Source organism: Panthera leo, chromosome B2 (assembly GCF_018350215.1).
Source record: "Panthera leo isolate Ple1 chromosome B2, P.leo_Ple1_pat1.1, whole genome shotgun sequence".
Lineage (NCBI taxonomy): Eukaryota > Metazoa > Chordata > Mammalia > Carnivora > Felidae > Panthera > Panthera leo.
In genome coordinates, this window is record NC_056683.1 from 38,069,242 (window position 1) to 38,086,954 (window position 17,713).

A 17,713-nucleotide genomic window follows, 5' to 3' on the forward strand; every position below is an offset into this window, starting at 1 on the left:
GGGTGTATTACAGGATTAATGTAAGAAAAGCCATATTGTCATTCAGAGTAATAGCATTCAAAAAAAAATCATAAATAATCCTAACATACATAAAAAAGTATGTAACTTAAATTTAACAAAAAACTTTAGTAAGGAAACTTCATTACTTGATAAAGCTACTTGTGAAAAAAATTATAAGAAATATTCTAAATGGAGAAACATCAGGAACATTATCCTATTACTACTACTATTCCAAATTATACTTGAGGTCTTAGATATTGCAATAGAATAAGAAAAGGAAATTAAAGGCAATAGATAAGTTAAAAAAAAAAAAATTCCCTTAGTTGCAGATGATATGGTTGCTAGCATAGAAAATTCTAAAGAATCTAAACATATTCTCCTAATTCTAATCAGTGCTATATCAAAAACAATTAGAAAATGTAATTAAAAAAATGACACTATCACTAAGGAACCTAGCATACAACAAAATTAATTCTGTTGGTTAAAATAAAAGACTTTAGTGAAAGGACTACTTGCAAAGATATGGGTAGAATTAAGGGCTCCAACAATGAATAACACAGCAACATACCACTCAGACTAGCACCCCTGGGGAGCCATTACCATGCATAGGGCCAAAGGCAAATGGAGAGAAAATTAAGTTAGGTATCCAACTAAGTCACCATGGAGGAGAGGATGCCCTGGGGGGAGGGGGTGCTTAGTCCTGGAGGGAATTCAGTTGCTGTCAAAAACCCAGTGCAGAAACCCAACAGGCAAGAGACCCTGGGTGACCCTAAGGGTCAGCCACCTAGAGCACAGAGAAAAGAAAGGAGATGGCTGTGGGAAGATGGGAATATGAATAAAAGTGATGTCAATTCTCCCCAATTTGATATATAGATTTAATGAGATTAAAATCCCAACAGATACACAAACAAGGAGCCCTATGAAAAGAAAATTATAAAAATAATTCCATTTATAATATCAAAAAGGATAAAAAAAAAAACCCAAAACTTAGGAATTAACCAAGGAGGGAAAGACTTGTACAATGACAACTATAAAACATTGCTGAAAGAAATGAAAGATAAATGGAAACACATCATGGATTGGGAGATATAATACTGTTAACATGACAATACTACCCAAAGAAATCTATACATGCAATGCACTCTCTATCAAAATCCAATGACATGTTTTGTAGAAATAGAAAACCCCACCCTAAAATTCACATGGAATCTCAGGGAATCCCAAATAGCCAAACAATTTTGAAAAAGAGGAACAAATGGATTCACACTTGTTTGAATTCACACCTGGTTTCAAAACCTATTATTATGAAGCTACAGTAATCAAAACAGGGTGGTATTGGCATAGACATATACACCAATGGAAGAGTCCAGAAATAAACCCCTGCATATATGGCCAAATGATTTTAAGGGTGCCTAGACCGTTTAATAGGGGAGAGGCAGTCTTTTCAGCAAATGGTGCTAAGAAAATTGGATATTTATACGCAAAAGAATGAAGTTGGACACTTACCAAATACCATGTACAAAAATTAACTTGAAATGGCTTAAGGACCTAAATATAAGCCCTAAAACAATAAAACTTTTAGAAAAAATCATAGCATAAAAGATTTGTGACATTGGATTTGGCACTGGTTTCTTGGATATGACACCAAAGGCATGGGCAACAAAAGAAAAATAGACAAACTGGACGTCGGGAACATTTAAAAATTTTGTGCATCAAAAGACACTATCTACAGAGTAAAAAGGCAAGCCACATAATGTGAGAAAATGTTTCTAAATCGTGTATCTGATAAAGGGTTAATATCCAGAATATTAGAGGATTCCTATAGTTTAGCAACAATAAAACAACCCAATTCAAAAATGGGTAAAGGATTTGAGTAGACATTTCTTCAAAGCAGATATATGAATGGCCAACAAGCACCCGAAAAGATGCTCAATATCACTAATCCTCAGGGAAATGCAAATCGAAATCACAATGATATGACCTCACACACATTAGGATGGCTACTATCAAAAAAGCAAAAACAAAAAGCCAGAAACAAGTGTTGGAGGGGATATGGAGAAAGTAGAACCCTGTACACCACTGGTGGGAATGTGAAATGGTCTCGCTTCTGTGGAAAACAGTATGGGGATTCCCCCCAAAATTAAAAATATAATTACCAGGATGCCTGGGTGGCTCAGTTGGTTGAGTTTCTGACTCTTGATTTCAGTTCAGATCACGATCTCGCGATTCATGGAATCAAGCCCCATGTGAGGCTCTGCGCTGACAGGGCAGAGCCTGCTTGGGATTCTCTCTCCTGCTGTCTTTGCCCCTCCCTCTGCACACACTCATGCTCTCTCTCTTAAAATAAATAAATACAAACATTAAAAAATATAGAATTACCATATGACCCAGCAATTCCACTTCCACTATCTTATTAAAAGCAGAGTTTCAAAGAGATATTTCTACACCCACGTTCATAGCAGCATTACGGTGGAAACAAACCAAGTTGACCAATGAATGGATTACCAAAACATAGTATATAACATATGTGAAATATTATTCAACTTTAAAAAGAAATTCTGCAGGGTGCCTGGGTAGCTCAGTCAATTGAACATCCGACTCTTGGTTTTGGCTCAGGTCATGATCTCAGGGTTGTGGGATCGAGCCCCACATCGGGCTCCGTGTTGAGCATGGAGCCTGCTTAAGATTCTCTCTCCCCCCGCCATCTCTCCCCCTCTGCCCCTCTCCCAACTCCCTCATTCTCTAAAATAAAAAGAAATTCTGCAAGATGCTATAACACGGATGAACCTTGAGGGGCGTTATGCTAAATGAAATAAGTCAGACACACAAAAAGACAAATACGGCATGATCCCACTTAAATGAAGTTCTTAGGGTAGCCCGGATCATAAAGACAAAGTATAATGGTGGTTGCCAAGGGCGGAGAGGAGTGGAGAAGGGAGAGTTATTGTTTAATGGATACCAAGTTTCAGACTTACAAGATGAAAAGAGTTCTGGAGATGAATGCTGGGGATGGTGCAGAACAGTGTGAATGTACTTAATGCCATTGAACTGTCCACTTAAAAATGGTTATGATACTACATTTTATGTTATGTGTATTTTCACACAAAAAAAAAAGGAAAAAAAAAATCCCAACAGAATTCTCCATGGAATTATTTGCTAAGCTGATTCTAAAATTTCCACGGACAGAAGCATAGCTGAAGCACTGCTGCAGAAAAGAAAAAAAAAAAGAAAAGAACTTTCTCTACCAGATAATGGATGTATTAAGAAGCTACAGTGATTAAGACTGTATGATATTGGCATAAAGGCAGAGATCCTAACCAACAGAACAGCACCCAAAACACACCAGGACGCACATGCTAGATTTATAGAGAAAGCAGAGGCTTCAACAAAAAAGAACTAGAGAGAATGGTTATCACATGGAAAAAAAATGAAATTGGTTTCCCAAAAATCAACCACAGATGAACTTAGGACTTAAATGCAAAAGACAAAACTTCAACTGTTTTAGTGGAAACAAAGGTGTAATTTTTCTGACCTCGGTCAAGGTGTTTTATTAAAAAGACCTAGGGGCGCCTGGGTGGCTCAGTCGGTTAAGTGTCCGACTTCAGCTCAGGTCACGATCTCGTGGTCCGCGAGTTCGAGCCCCGTGTCGGGCTCTGGGCTGATGGCTCGGAGCCTGGAGCCTGCTTCCGATTCTGTGCCTCCCTCTCTCTCTGCCCCTGCCCCGTTCATGCTCTGTCTCTCTCTGTCTCAAAAATAAATAAACGTTAAAAAAAAAAAATTAAAAAAAAAAAAAAAAAGACCTAAAAAAAGCGCTAACCATAAAGGACAAAACTGATCCATTTAGGAACCCCGATTGATCAACAGCATTGTCACACAAAAAATGTTGCTTATTTTTTCAAGCTGGAAGAAGACATTTGCAACATATGTAATGAACTTTTACCAAACCAATATGAAAAGAACAAACAACCAAACAGAAATATGGGCAGAAGACAAGATGTGGTATTACACAAAAGATATTTTTGGCTGATAAACATATGAAGAGATGCCTGACCTCATTCTTAAACAGGGAAATACAAACGGAGACCAAATAAAATACCATTTCATCCTCATTCAACTGGCAAAAATCCAGAATAGGCACACTGAGTGCCGAGGAGGATGTGGTTCAAAAGGCTCTCTTAGGTCGAGAGGAAACTGGCATATAATTACTTTGAAAGGTAAGAACAAATTGCTTTCCAAAGTTAACCATTTACCCATTCTACAAGGCTGCAATCCCACTCCTACAGGAAATGCATACCGGGACGCGTGAACGAGAATAAAAATATTTTAAGTAGCACTGTTTAGAACACCAAAACCCTGGAGACAGCCCAAATGCTTACTAACCGGATAAAGTGTGCTATATTCACACAATGGAACAGCAGAGAATAGGAACAAACGGCAACTCAGGATGATGTGTATGAAGTGTGGTTTGCACTGAAACAGTGTGACCTGAAAGACATGATCTGCAGGATCCTTATAAAGTCCAAAAACACTGTATCTCATTTAGGTGGGATGCCTGGTGGCTCAGCTGGATGGGCGTCTGACTCTTGCTTTGGGCTCAGGTCATGATCTTGAGGTTCGGTTCGTGATTAAGCCCTGTGTCAGGCTGCGCGGAGCCTGCTTGAGATTCTTCCTCTCTCTCCGCCCCTCCCCTGCTCATGCACCCATTCTCTCTCTCTCTCCTAAATAACTAAACAAACTGAAAACAAAATGAGATAGGGAATGATAGATACAAAAATCCCAAACCTTCGCTTTGACATGGTAGCTGCTGGCCACGTGTGGCTATTTCAACTACTTAAAGTGTAATAAAGTTACCAATTCAGTTTCTGAGTCACAAGAGCTTCACACCAAGGGCCCAAGGCTCCGTGTGAGTACTAGCTACCGCATCTCACAACTCTGATCGATATATACCACTTGCACCGTCTGGAGAAGTTCTGTTGGGCAGTACTGCTCACAACAGCTCAGCTGTGAAGAAAGCATGCGGAACTCGTTCCCACACAAGCTGGGTGGGAGAAGTACCCGGCAGTCCGGGGCTGGCACCAGGGGATCACGGCAATCGCAAATGGGGAGCCGGAGCGGGCTGGGCGGTCTCCCCATGGGGAGTTCTGCAGCACCAGGCCCAGGGCAGGGGTCCGAAGTGGTCAGGACAGCAGCAGGCTCTGACAAACCCGCGACCACTTTCACTCTGCGCCCCTTGATATTCTCGCCCAGTAGCGTGGGGACAAGTGTTAGTGAGCAACCCTGCTCTGATTGCTATTCCCTCCCCTCCCGCAGCCCTGCTTCCCCACCAGCACCCAGTGCTCTGAGGAAGTACCTCTGGGGAAGACCGAAGGAGCTTGGCTGAGAGGTGTCAAAGTGTTACCAAGTGCAGCACCAGAGCAATCCGAGGCCTTGCAGCTGCCATATTTTGGAGCACTGTGGGGGGTAAGGAGAGAGCGGTCTTTCCCTGGCCACCCATACCCTTGGGGGTGGGAGGTAAATCCTCCTCAGCAGGGCACTGCAGCCAGGGCCTTGTCCTACCTAGCGTCCATGTGCCGATCAACTCTTACCCACCCCATGCAGGACCAATAACCACGGGCCATTACAGCAGGAAAGACCCCTGAAGTGGACAGTGCACAGATAAGGACACTGAGGCCCAGGGTGGGGAAGGAATCTGCATGAGTTCACAAGGCTGGGCAGTGGCAGAGTGGGAGCAGGGCTTTCAACTTTCCTGGCTTCCATTCTTCCCTCCACGCAGGTCAGCGGCTTCCATGGAAGGACCTGTGTCCCCATGTCTGTACTCAGTCATCCCTCTCCAACCCGCAGGGATCCCCACCCCCTCTGCTCTCCCACAGGCCCTGGCACGGAACACAGGGGTTTAAGATGGAACCCGTGCCAGAGGGCAGATGATGTGGCCCGAATGAGGGGGCTGGGCCTGGCAGTCAGCTGGGTTCAGCAGGTTCAGTCCTTTCCTGGAACCCAGTCTGTTTTCAGCTCTGAGGAGCCACCTGGAACAGGGGGTCAGCTCCCCTGGGCCAGCTCATCCAGCAGAGGAATGATGGCAGGATCCCAGGTCACGTGACCAGTACAGGCTGAAGTCAACTGGCCATGGGGAAGGAGGGAAGAAAAGGCTGACAGGGGCACCTCCTTTGGGCTTCCACAACTCCTGGGCTCCCCTTGCTCTGTCCTTCTCGGAAAGTTGGCCCCAGTGGCTGTTTCCACCAACGGGTTGTGGGTCCTCAGTGGCAGGGCCTGCAGTTCATTCACCTTTGTGCCCCCAGCACAGTATCGGGAACATAAGGCTCCAGAGAACAGTCACTGAACCAGTGAATAAGGCAGAGAACGGAGGCCTGGGAGACCCAATCCAGAGCAGCAAGAGTGGGGGTGCAGCAATCAAGAACACAGAACCTTATTTTCCTCTGATTTGGTCATCTAGAAGCACATAAGCAAAGATCTCTCTCTGCCTGATGCCGGGGCTTAGAAGTAGCACATGGCAAGAGGGCCTCCAGTGTGACCCCTTTCAGAGTACTTGCCACGTGCTGGGCATTTCCTGCTGGCTTCCTCCTCAGGTCAACCTCATCCCCGCCTGGAGGCTTTGAATGGATTTTACAAGCTGCCCAAAGCTATGCTGCTAGTAAGAGGCACAGCCAATGCAGGTATGTCCTACTTCAGAGATCATACTCCAAACCAATAAGCACCGGCCAGCACCAGCTACATGTCAGGCACGTTCCCAGGTGCTAGGCATAAAACCTGCCTCAGTTCCCTGAGAGCTCTCATGTCGGTTAAAGGGAGGGCGAGCCAATACAAAGGAGACATAAACAGACAACCAAGTAACATAACACTGGATGAGACAAATGCTGAGAAGGAAAAATAAGGTAGGATGAGGGGATCGAGTAGGTGTTGCCACACTTTTTCTGCAAAAGGCCTGACAGTAAATATTTCTGGCTTTGCTGGCCACCTGGTCTTCTGTAGCACCTATTCAGCTCTGCAAAAGCAGCCCTGGGAGATATGTAAATGAGCAGCTATGTTCCAATAAAACTTTATTAACAAACAGTGAATTTATGATTTCATGTAATTTCCATGTGTCACAAAACGCTATTCTGCTTTTGACTTTTTTTCAAGCACTCAAATATAAAACCCCCCTCTCAGCCTGCAGGCCATACATAAACAGGCGGTAGCCCAGATTAGGCCTGTGGGCTCTAGCTTACTGACTTCTGGGACAGAGGGTAGCTGGGGTGTGTATGTGGGGACATACTTTAGAGACAGTGGTCAAGGAGTCCTCTCCAAGGAGATCCTATGTGAGCAGAGACCTGAATGAGGCAAGCAGTGAACGCTGTGCTCCCAAAAAAGAGCAAGGACAAAGGCCCAGTGGTGGGAATAGAGGCCGAGGGGTGAGCAAGAAGTCTCAGAGGTCAGCCAGAGCCAGACCACATGGGCCTCAGGGCCCTGGTGAGGACTTCAGTCTAAATGTGACAGCAAGTCACTGGGTTCTGGCACTTACCCACTTGGTAACACTGAGCAAATACTGGACTTCTGTGCCTGGACTTCTGTGCCTCATTTTCTAAGAAAATAGGAATCATAAAGGTAGCCATCTCAGAAGGTGGTAGGGCTAAGTGAGCATTATGCTTTGAACAGATGTCAGCTGCCGATTATGAATACTGAAGTCCAGCAAGATGAGGCAAGCGTTGCAAGAAGTGGTCACAGCTTTGGAAAAACTCACCCACAATGTCCACCACATCCGGCCGAATGAGCGGCTCTCCCCCAGTAAGCCGGATCTTGTCTACGCCTTCTTTCACAAAGAGCTGGGCAAGGGTCAGGATCTCCTCTGTGGTCAGCAGGTCAGCCTTGGGGGTCAGTGGGACGCCCTCCTCAGGCATGCAGTACTGACCTGAGGGGAACGGAGGGGACGTGGAGGTAGGATGTGACCACAGAGGTTGGGCCCACGGTGCCTCCAGACCCCCACTCCATGACCAGGCCAGAAGTCACTCCTGGATGGTGAGGAGCAACCTTGCCAAATATGAGCTAGTACAGACCCTACAGACTCTCTCTGGGCCTCATGTTTCTTATCTGTAACATGTCAACACCCCCTCTTCCCTCAGAGGAGAAGCTGAGGGTATGGATTAAAGAGGATGAAGCAGGCAGAGAGCAGAGCCCGGCCTGAAGTGGGGGACGACAAGATGATGATTCTCGCAGTGCGTGAGGTGGCTGAGCAGGGTCTGCCTGGAAGGCCAGGGCCCTGGGCCCATTCCTTCTGGTGCTGTTCACCCTCTTTCATTTCATCTGGTTGGTCAGTTACCCCTTCATGTTTGGGTCACGAGGTGAAACAGGCTGGGAGGTACTCTCTGACCTGTTAGAAGTCACTCTCCTCTACAGTGACAGGCATTTGCATATCCAGCTTATCTATTTCAGGTTATCAGCCCCATTACACAGGTTGGAAAACTGAGGTACTACTTGTTCAGGGTGAGGTAGCAGGGGCAGGTAAGGGTGAATCATCCCCTACCATCAGCTCCTGTGGGAGTTTTGTCAAGGATTGGGTCAAGAGCTGTCACAGAATCATTTAGTCAAATCAGTGAAGGGTCCAGAATTGGTCTTTTAAGATAGAACAGGTAAAGAATATCAGAACATCAGGACTGCATGCAGTGAGTATTGTTTGGTTAAACGTTTACTATACATGTATACACATGTATTTATTGGGCCATGACATAAAAACATTGTTATTGGGAGCTACCATGGAAAGCAGGAGGGGGGAGAGAGGGAGGGAAGGACAAACTTTGGAAGTCCCCCCAGCATTGGCCACACCCCCAGAGCACTCCGCAAACAATTATGAAATGAATACTCTGTGTATCCGCCTGGCCCCAGACAACTTCTGTCATGGGACTGGGGTGTCTCTATAGCTGGCAGTGCTGGCCATGGGCACTGCTGTGTACCTCACGTGTTTATGGTGTCCAGGAGCCCCACGCCTGCCCCTGGCCACATCCTGAACTTCAGGAACCATGTGAAACAGGAGGGAAGGGGAAAGAGTCCTGAAGAGTGAGATTTAGGTCCAATCTCAATTATAATTCTGTTCTCAAGTCCAGTCCCAAATAGAAGCCAGCTCCCAGGATCATAAAACTCAACCTTGACCCGACCCCCATCTTGTCCCGCAACCCCACCTGGCAAGCAGGGAAGGAGGGTGGGCGGAGAGGCTGGTAAGAGGAATGGGGAGGGTTGAGGAGGATTCTTGGGCCTGGGGAGAGTCCAGAAGCTGCCTCAGCAGGGGACAGGAGCCCAGGAAGATGACTCACATCTGAGGTTGCACTTCTCGGTGAGGGAGATTCGCAGGTAGCTGTGTTGCCGGCCGAAGCTGTCAGTGAGGAAGGCGGAGAAGGGGGCCGCATGCTCTCTCAGGAACTGTCTCCGTCTGGACAGCTCCTGCAATGCCCGACCAGAGGAAATGTGGGCCTCTGACCTGGCTAGGGGAGAGGGGAGAGGGGAGAAGAGAGCCCGCCTGGGGACAGAAGCCCCCCTCCCATCAGCCATTCCCTCCCCCACCCTCATCTCTGACATCTTGTGTGGGTTCTGCAGTCCTGGGGGCGTGGGGTTTCTCCCCCTCACTCACAGATTGGGAAACAGGCCTGCAGGGAAGGACCTGTCCCCCAGGCTCCAACTCAGCCCTAGGGCACGGGAACTCTATAGGGACAAAGCTGCCCTGCCCCCTTTCTCTCCCTGTCACCACCTTACAGCCCATGCCCTCCTTCAAAGGAGGCCTGTCCAGGAACAAACATCCCCAGTATTTCCTGGACAAGCCAGTGGGAGAGAATGAATCACTCAGTATCCGGCAACTATGCCAACTGGCAAGCATGTCCAGAACGGAGGAGAAGAGGTGGGGAACCAGGAGGGATGGTGGCCTGGGCTGCTGCCACTGCACCGCCTGGGACATGGGGAGCCACTTCTCCAACCCAGACCTCCTATTCCTTACCTCTGCAATGGGAGACAGAAGGAGCTCAAAGCAAACTCATTAACTCTGAGGGGTGGGTGTCACACGAGTTGCTTCTCCATAACCACTCCCCTGTCGGCTGGGCTCCCTGGGGCCTTGCCACTGCCCAGGAGGGCCCAACAGGCCAAGCTACCGGGAGCAGCTGAGGACTACAGACAGCTGGAGAGGGGAGGTCTCCCCTCATGCAGAAGGCTTTTGGGGCAAAGACAGCACAACCAAGGAGGCCTGCAGAAGCAATGAGGCCACCAGCCTCTAGGAAGGCACAATGGAGGGGCTGGGATGATCACCCACTAACCCCCTGCAGAGATTACTCCAGTCTTCATCCTCTACCCCACCCACTGCTGGGAGGAACCACTATGCACCCACTGGCTCGGAACTAAGAGGGAGGAGATTGCTAGATGCTCCCTGCAAGGCCCAAATCCTCCTGGAGAGAGAAAGGAGGCAGCCAACCTCACTCTTTTCCCAAGCCTGATTTGGTCTTATCTCCTGCGTTGAAAGCACAACCTTAGGTCATGACAGATGCTGATGAGATAGCTGCTCCATAGAAGGAACATTTACAAATGATCTCAAAGTGTCCAAAGAACTCTCTCTGCTCAATTCCCACACCTACCCCCACAAGGGATTACTACAACTGAAGCTGGGATGGAGTTCAAGAACAGCATTGGCAGGCCCAGGATTCAAATCCAGGTCGTTTGAGTCTAAGTTCTCAATTCTTCCCTCTGAGTGCAAAGGGCGAATCTGGGAAGGCACACAGGACGGTGCACAGGGTGGGGAAAAGTCCTTTCTTTAGAATCTTTTACAACAAGGAAATCGTGACCCTGGTGGTCATTCATGAGGTCTATGGACAGGGATCTGCACTGGGGAGCAAGCACCCCTGGTTTCTGGGCCAGGCGTGACCTGACACCCTGAGAAAGCTCCCTAACTTCTCCAAGCCTGTTTTTCCAGTTGTAAAATAAGAACACAGCTATGTGCTCAGGTAAGCGAAGGGAGGGGGGGTCAGGTAGCTGACAGATAAATGCCTAGGATTATCACGATCTTGTAACCTAAGACAGCAGAAGGCCTCAGGCCCCCCTGAGGCCCAGAGTAACCATTCGCCTGCATCCAGCAAGAAGGAACATTTACTTCAGTGACCTTCTGGGCCCTGGCTGCACATTAGAACCACCTGGCAGCTTAAGAAAAAACTTCCACTGGAGACCAACTGAATTTGGATCTCTGAGCACTTGTTTTTAGTCTCTCTAGGTGGTTCTAACATATAGCCAGGGTCAAGGGCCACCAATTCAGGAGACAGAAGGTCAAGGACCACTGACTCACATACTTACACCTGAGTGAAAGTATGCGAGGGTGCTTCCAGGATATTCCTGGGTCTGTAAAAGTGACCTCACTCTGCCCACCCCAAGGCCAGTGTCTCTCCCCCCACCCTCCCCACTCCCCCCTCCCCCCCCGCCGCCCATCCTCCAAGAAACCCTGCTCATGGTCCCATGACAAGCAAGCAATAGTCACTTCTCTGAACTGCTGTCTGCTACAATCCTAACAAGACTTCCTACCTTCCTGTTCACCTACTCACTTCCTACTCACCTGCCTTTCCACCAGTAGCCTTGGGGGTGGAGCAGAGGCCACTACAAAGTCAAGAGCCCCAGAGGCCTTGAGTCCAAGAGATCGGATGCCTGGAAGTTTGGCACCCAATTCTTCATCAACAGCTATTTGCAATTCAGAAATCTGTTCTTCAACCCAGAAGCCACCCCCTCCCTAGTCGCCCTCACCCTAATCTTAACATATTGGGGGTTGGTGGCTGGGTGAGGAAAGGAATTGGGAAGCAAGTGAGAGGACCAAGGAGTGTGACTCAGCGGAAACTGGGGAGCAAGCAGAGTCAAGGAGCAGTGGAGAATGGAATCAGGCACTCTGTTGTGGCCCTGGGAGGGGCAGCCAGATTTCACTGCTGAGACCTGGGGTGACTTTATCTAGATTCATTCAGACTCTGTACTGCCAGTACCAACCCCCCCCCCCGCCCCCCACAGTCTCTCACCCAGCCAGGCTTGCAAACTCTTTTCTTTGATGTTAACAAGCCTCATCCCTGCCTCTTCTCTCCTCCAACACTGCATGTCCTACTTTCAATCTTCTGTTTTTCCCTTTCCTTTAAACCCCCTGGAGGAAAAAACATCAGCACCAGTCAGAGGAGCCCTGGATCCAGAGGGCATTACCGGGCAGGGCGGACAGTGATGCCTCTCCCCCAGGACAAGTGAGAAGGAGCAGAAGGCCCTTAGCTGCTCATATTCTCAGGACCCCAGCCTGGACCAGGTTGCTTCCCCAGTGTGGGAAGCCCTCCTGCCTGATTCAGTATCCCAGCGTCTATACAGTAAGCCACTGTGTCGATGAACAAATAGGCTGGTGCTTAATCAGAAGAGAAAGGTGGTGCATGCGAAGCCGGTCACGCTGGGGTCATTGATTTCCAGGCTGGTCTCTACTGTCAAAATGGTTTTTGCCAAGTACAGCGGCTCTCAACTCTGCACATCTAAACAGCCAGGAGTGCTTCTAAGGAACACGGATGCCAGAGCCCCACTCCAAAGATCCTGACTCAATTGCTCCGAGATGGGGCCCTGGCTTTTCATTTTTTTTCATGTGTCAGCTCTTTGCTCTGTAGCTTGGCTGAGAACCACTGGCCCAGCAACACCAGGATGGAGAGCTATTTTAATCCAGGGATACTTGCTGGTTCTGAGCAGAGGCTCTGGGAGTAGATAAACCTGAATTACAAGACTGGCTTTATTACCAACGAGCCATAGAGCAAATCACCGAAATTCTTTAGGCGTTACTTTCCTCTCCCATCAAGGGTGCAAAATAATTCTAACTAACTCAGTTGCAGGAGTTCCTGGCACACAGCAGGTATTCAATAAGTGATCGCTACCATTTTCTTAATATAATTCCTACCTACATATATTGACCTATGAAACAAATATTTGTGGAAAAGCACCAGCTGTGTGTGCTGTGACTAGTTTTCTTGCTCTTGTCAGCTTCCCTGGTCCTGCAAGGGTCCACCCTACTTAATGGCAGATGGGCCAAAGCTGGGGTTTCAGACCTGTTGTTACATCATCCAAAGCAAGGCAAGTGGGGTCTAGGCTCCTCCAGGACCACGGATACAAGTGCAGGTGACCACGCACCAGGCAGCCTGCCATAGGCTACCAGTTGTATCTTGTCCACCTACCCACTGCAGATTGGGGTGGGGTGGGGTGGGGTGGAGAAGGATGGTACAAAGGAGTTAGTTAAGGGACAGAGGCTGCCCTCGAGGTAGTCACTAACTTTGGGCATTTGGTTTGAATGATAAAGGCCAGACCCCAAATAGCTCGAGAATATAATATGCAGGGTTATTCAGGAGAAAAAGAACTCAAATATCAGTGGCGCTGATTTGGGATCCCGGCTATTTGGGATGATCCATACTAGGGGTGTCTCAAAATTAATCTCTATTAAACAAGAAAACCTAGGGGCATCTGGGAGGGGCTCAGTCAGTTAAGCATCCAATTCTCGGTTTCGGCTCAGGTCATGATCTCACGGTTTTGTGGGTTCGAGCCCCAGTAGGGCTCTGTGCTGACAGTAGTACGGAGCCTGCTTGGGATTCTCTGGCTCCCTCTCTCTGCCCCTCCCCCACTCACACTGTCTCTGTCTCTCCCAAAATAAACTTAAAAAATTTTTTTCTAAAAAAAAAAACCAAAAAAACAAAAAACCCACAAAAAACAAAGAAACAAACAAACAAAAAAACAAACCCAACCCCAAACCAAAACCAAAAAACAAGAAGACCTAGCAAGGTGCCTAGTCCCAGGTCTGGATCCTCCCCCCTCCCTCCATCTCCCCCTTAAGTGTGAGGATTTTACACCTATGGCTCCTGACTCAGATAGTCGCACTTCATTGAAACAAAGTTTCCGAAGGAAAGACTGGAACTCAAGATAACCCCTTAAAGTTCTTTCCCTTCGTGTGCCACTGCCCCAGGCCCTGCTGTCCCCTTGTATCTTCTCCTACACCCACTTCCTTCCTGCACAACACCCTCTCCAACATTTGGTCTTTTTTGACCCTCTGAAAAGCGGGGTGCCTCTGCCTTACTTCACCCTCTGCCCTGCTTCTGCCCCAAGGCAGCAGGCCCAGGACCTGAGGCGAGCTCCCTGTGGCCCCAACATCTGCAAGGAGCCTGGGAGGAAGAAAGAGGGGTGGAGTGCTTCCAGGCCAGGGTAAGCCCTGTAGAGAAGGTGATCCGGGCCACCCCAATCAGGACAGCAGGTAGCTGTGTCTCCCCTACCCACCTGCCCACTTTACCCACACTCCACCATCTCCCCTTTCCACCTGTAGATGCTGTTCAATTGACTGTCCTGGGACTAAGATGAAGGCCCACTTTCTGCTGTCCTCCCAGTCAGCTCCCACTGCACACCTCACCCCTCTCTCACACCCACATCCTGGCACACAGACAGCACTCAGTGGCCTTTCCCTCTGTCTTTCCCAGCACCTGTCAGGGTACAGGGAAAGGTGCCCTGCAGGAAGGGACGCAGGAACAGGGATTCCCAATGCCCCACTCCTACTCTTGCCAACTGGTAAGCTCTGTGAATAGGCTGATGGTATGTATCTCCAGACTTGCCTCACCTCTGAGATTTTCTTAAAGACATTCTGTGCCCTTCCCCACTGCATAAAGATGGGCTGCTCCAACCCTCTGTTTTTGTTCTTTTTTTTTTTATGTTTATTTATTTATTTAGAGAGAGACACAGAGAGAGAATCCCAAGCAGGCTCCACGCTGTCAGTGCAGAGCCCGACATGGGCTCAGTCCCATGACTGTGAGATCATGGCCTGACCCGAAATCAAGAGTCAGATGCTTAACTGCCTGAGCCACCCAGGTGCCCCAATGCTCTGGTTTTAAAGATGTGCAGAGAGGGGAAAGGACAGCCCCAGAAGCCAAGTGAAATTGGAGGCAGAGTGAAGGTGAAAACCTGGGGCTCCCTGTCCAGTGTTCTACTATTCCACATGTCCCCTCACTAGCTGGGTTTCAAACAGCCAAAAATATCTGACTCTACTGCCTGCAGAGTACTGGGTTAAGCACCATGCAGAAAGGCGGGGAGCACCCAACATTTGAGGAGCGACCTGCCTGCTGAGGATAACCCTAGTGGGGAATGTCCAGCATAGGAGGTCTACGACCAAGTAGTGGACAGAATGGCCACCCTGAGTGTCCAGTGGGAGGGGACTAATGGGACACAGCAAGAGCCAATGGCAGCAAGGTTAACAATAATTACAACAAATACGTACCAAACCAACACTTAGGTGTGTCAGGCTTTGTTCTAAGTACACATATTAACTTTTTTAACTATAACCACCCTATGAAGTAGACCCTTATTCCCATTTTACAAATGATAAGGCTGAGACACTGAGAGGTAAAAGGACCTGCTGAAGTCCAGATACCTACTAAGGGGTAGGGCTGGGATTCCTTCCAGCCCTGGCATTCTGCTCCAGAGTCCGTGTTCTTAACCTGCTAATTCTACCTCCCCTTATAGGGTAAAGGAAAGGGCGGGAGAGCCTCTCACCCTCCCCTCCCTGCAAGGAAGAGGCAAGGGCACAGGTGCTAGAGTCTGAGTTCCTGCCCCCTTATGTTTCAGCTCTGTGACTCCAGGGAAGTTAACTTCAGGGAGCCCTCACCTGAAAATGCAAACTCCTGACCTCACATGGTTTACTGAGAGGACTAAAAGAGACCAAGTATGAAGTCACTTAGCATGGGTCCTCTTCTGAGGGGCACCAAGGAAATTAAGGGCAGGAAGGAGAAGAAACTTCCCTTTTCCTGAATTCTTTAAAGGTTTCTCAGCAATCTTTGCTTTCCTCTTCTTCCCTCAGGGAAGCTGGGAGTTCAAGGATACTGAAAAACTTCACTTCCCAGCAAGGAGCCCTGATTATTTGAGGATTTCAGGAGGGGGTCAGACTTGGGGGAAAGCAAGTTAGGCTGGGGCGCTCCCCCTCATTAAGCCACAGGGGCAGTGGTGTGGAGGGACGTGAGCTGATGATTCCCAGGACATGAAGCCTCCCACTAGGGGATGGGAAAAGAATGACTGGATGAGTCCAGAAAAGAGGTTTCACCAAATGAAAAAGACCTGCTTCTCTCCAAAGTATTCCCCGAGCACATGGGCAAAATAACACCGAACTTAAAACTTGTTAGGACATGAATCATTCTGTGGGGTGATGTGAATGACTGCAGGGGCCGCTCCCAAACCTTAAGGAAAACTGGGATTCTCAGCCTGGAAGAGGATCTCGCTCCATTCTGCTCCAGAACGAGGCTGAGCCCTCCTAAGGGACAGGAGGATGAAACTGAAAGAGTCAGTGAAGGACAAGTCACAGAGCCCTGTGACTACAGAAGTGACAACTGACTACTGGTGGCACCAAGGTGACATTTTTAGCCAGTGTCACACTATGAAGCAGGGTGTCACACAAGAACACCTGAGCGCACGCAGACAACCCCCACTGAGGGGAAGCGAGCAAAACGTTCAAAAAACAGGGTGGGTGAGGCAGGGCTGAGAAGGGCACTCGTAACAACTCACTGGACGCAGAGCCCTAACTGCCTGCTCCCTCATCTCAGGCTTACCTGGAAGGGGGTTCCATGGCTAGATGGGCAGGGAGGTGGTTAAACAGCACCCCAAGGAGCGCCCCCACCCTGGGGTAGCCGGTGAGACTAGGCAGTTCAGAGAGCATTCCTCCGCTCCTCTCCCCACCCCCAATTAAGCGTTGAGGGGGTCCCTCCCAGAAGCGGCCTCTGCGGCCCAGCCTGGGTGTTTCACGGGCTAAGGGACAGCTGGCCGGGGCGCCCTCCGCGGGGAAGGTGTGGATGCGGGCGGGCTCACCTCCACCGCAGTTTGGGAGGGCTCCCCCGGGCGGTGCTGCGTCACTGGAGCCCCCGAGCTGCAGCTCCGGACGCTGGACCTCAGCACCCGCTGCAGCATCCGGGACACCGGCCTCGCCGCCATGAAGCCTGTCGGCCGGGCGAGTCTCCACTGGGTAGTAGGCTTCAGAGAGCACTAGCCCTGGGCTTGCTGCCGGGGTCCTCGAGGCAGGGGCGGAGCGGGGGCGGGGCCCACGCAGCCAATCGGCCGAGGGCGCCGCACCGCGCGGCCTCCTGGGAGTTGTAGTCCACTTCTGCGCACCTTTCCTGGCCTGTGCAAGCCTTCTAGGGCTTGGAAAGCGCTAGTTCAAAGTCAGCAGAAGTTCCCCGGGTCTTTCTACAGGCTTCTTGGCCTGCGCCAGCCAGTCCAGGACCTAAGCGGTGGTGTGACTAGCACAAACTGCTGTAGGCAGGGCAGGACTAGGGCCAGATGAATGAAGCATTGCCTTGGGCACAAAATTTAAGCATATGCCAAAAAAGTAAGTTATCAAGATAAATAGTATTTAATGCAGTATTTTTTAAAAGAATCAATGCTAAAAAAAAAATTCCATGATGAACAAAATAATATTTTATATAAAAACAAGATCTGACCCTGCACATTTATGATTTATGACTTATCTCAGTCCCTTGAAGGTAGTCTAGGCCCTGGTTGAAGGCTGGTCTGCTCTATTTTTAAAAAAAATTTTTTTAATGTTTATTTATTTTTGAGACAGAGAGAGACAGAGCATGAACGGGGGAGGGTCAGAGAGAGAGAGGGAGACACAGAATCGGAAGCAGGCTCCAGGTTCTGAGCCATCAGCCCAGAGCCCAACATGGGGCTCGAACTCACGGACCCT

The 17,713-nt window shown here is 48.9% G+C and overlaps 1 protein-coding gene across 7 annotated transcripts in view; it reads right to left on the bottom strand.

Moving 5' to 3' along the window:
- The window catches only part of MOCS1 (molybdenum cofactor synthesis 1), a 37,146-nt gene extending 20,117 nt beyond the window's left edge, over window positions 1-17,029 (bottom strand). For 3 of the 7 annotated variants that reach the window (XM_042938660.1, XM_042938659.1, XM_042938666.1), the window contains exons 1-3: window positions 16,840-17,029; window positions 9,300-9,426; window positions 7,736-7,903 (exon numbers count right to left, since the gene is read on the bottom strand). In XM_042938660.1, coding sequence (XP_042794594.1) covers window positions 7,736-7,903; window positions 9,300-9,426; window positions 16,840-16,962 — 418 coding nt within the window. In that variant the 5' untranslated portion in view covers window positions 16,963-17,029. Of the gene's footprint in view, window positions 1-7,735; window positions 7,904-9,299; window positions 9,468-12,014; window positions 12,059-16,839 lie in introns of those variants that run through there. The other 4 variants (XM_042938664.1, XM_042938661.1, XM_042938663.1 and 1 more) reach the window with 4 other exon arrangements.
- Between the last annotated feature and the right edge of the window lie 684 nt (window positions 17,030-17,713).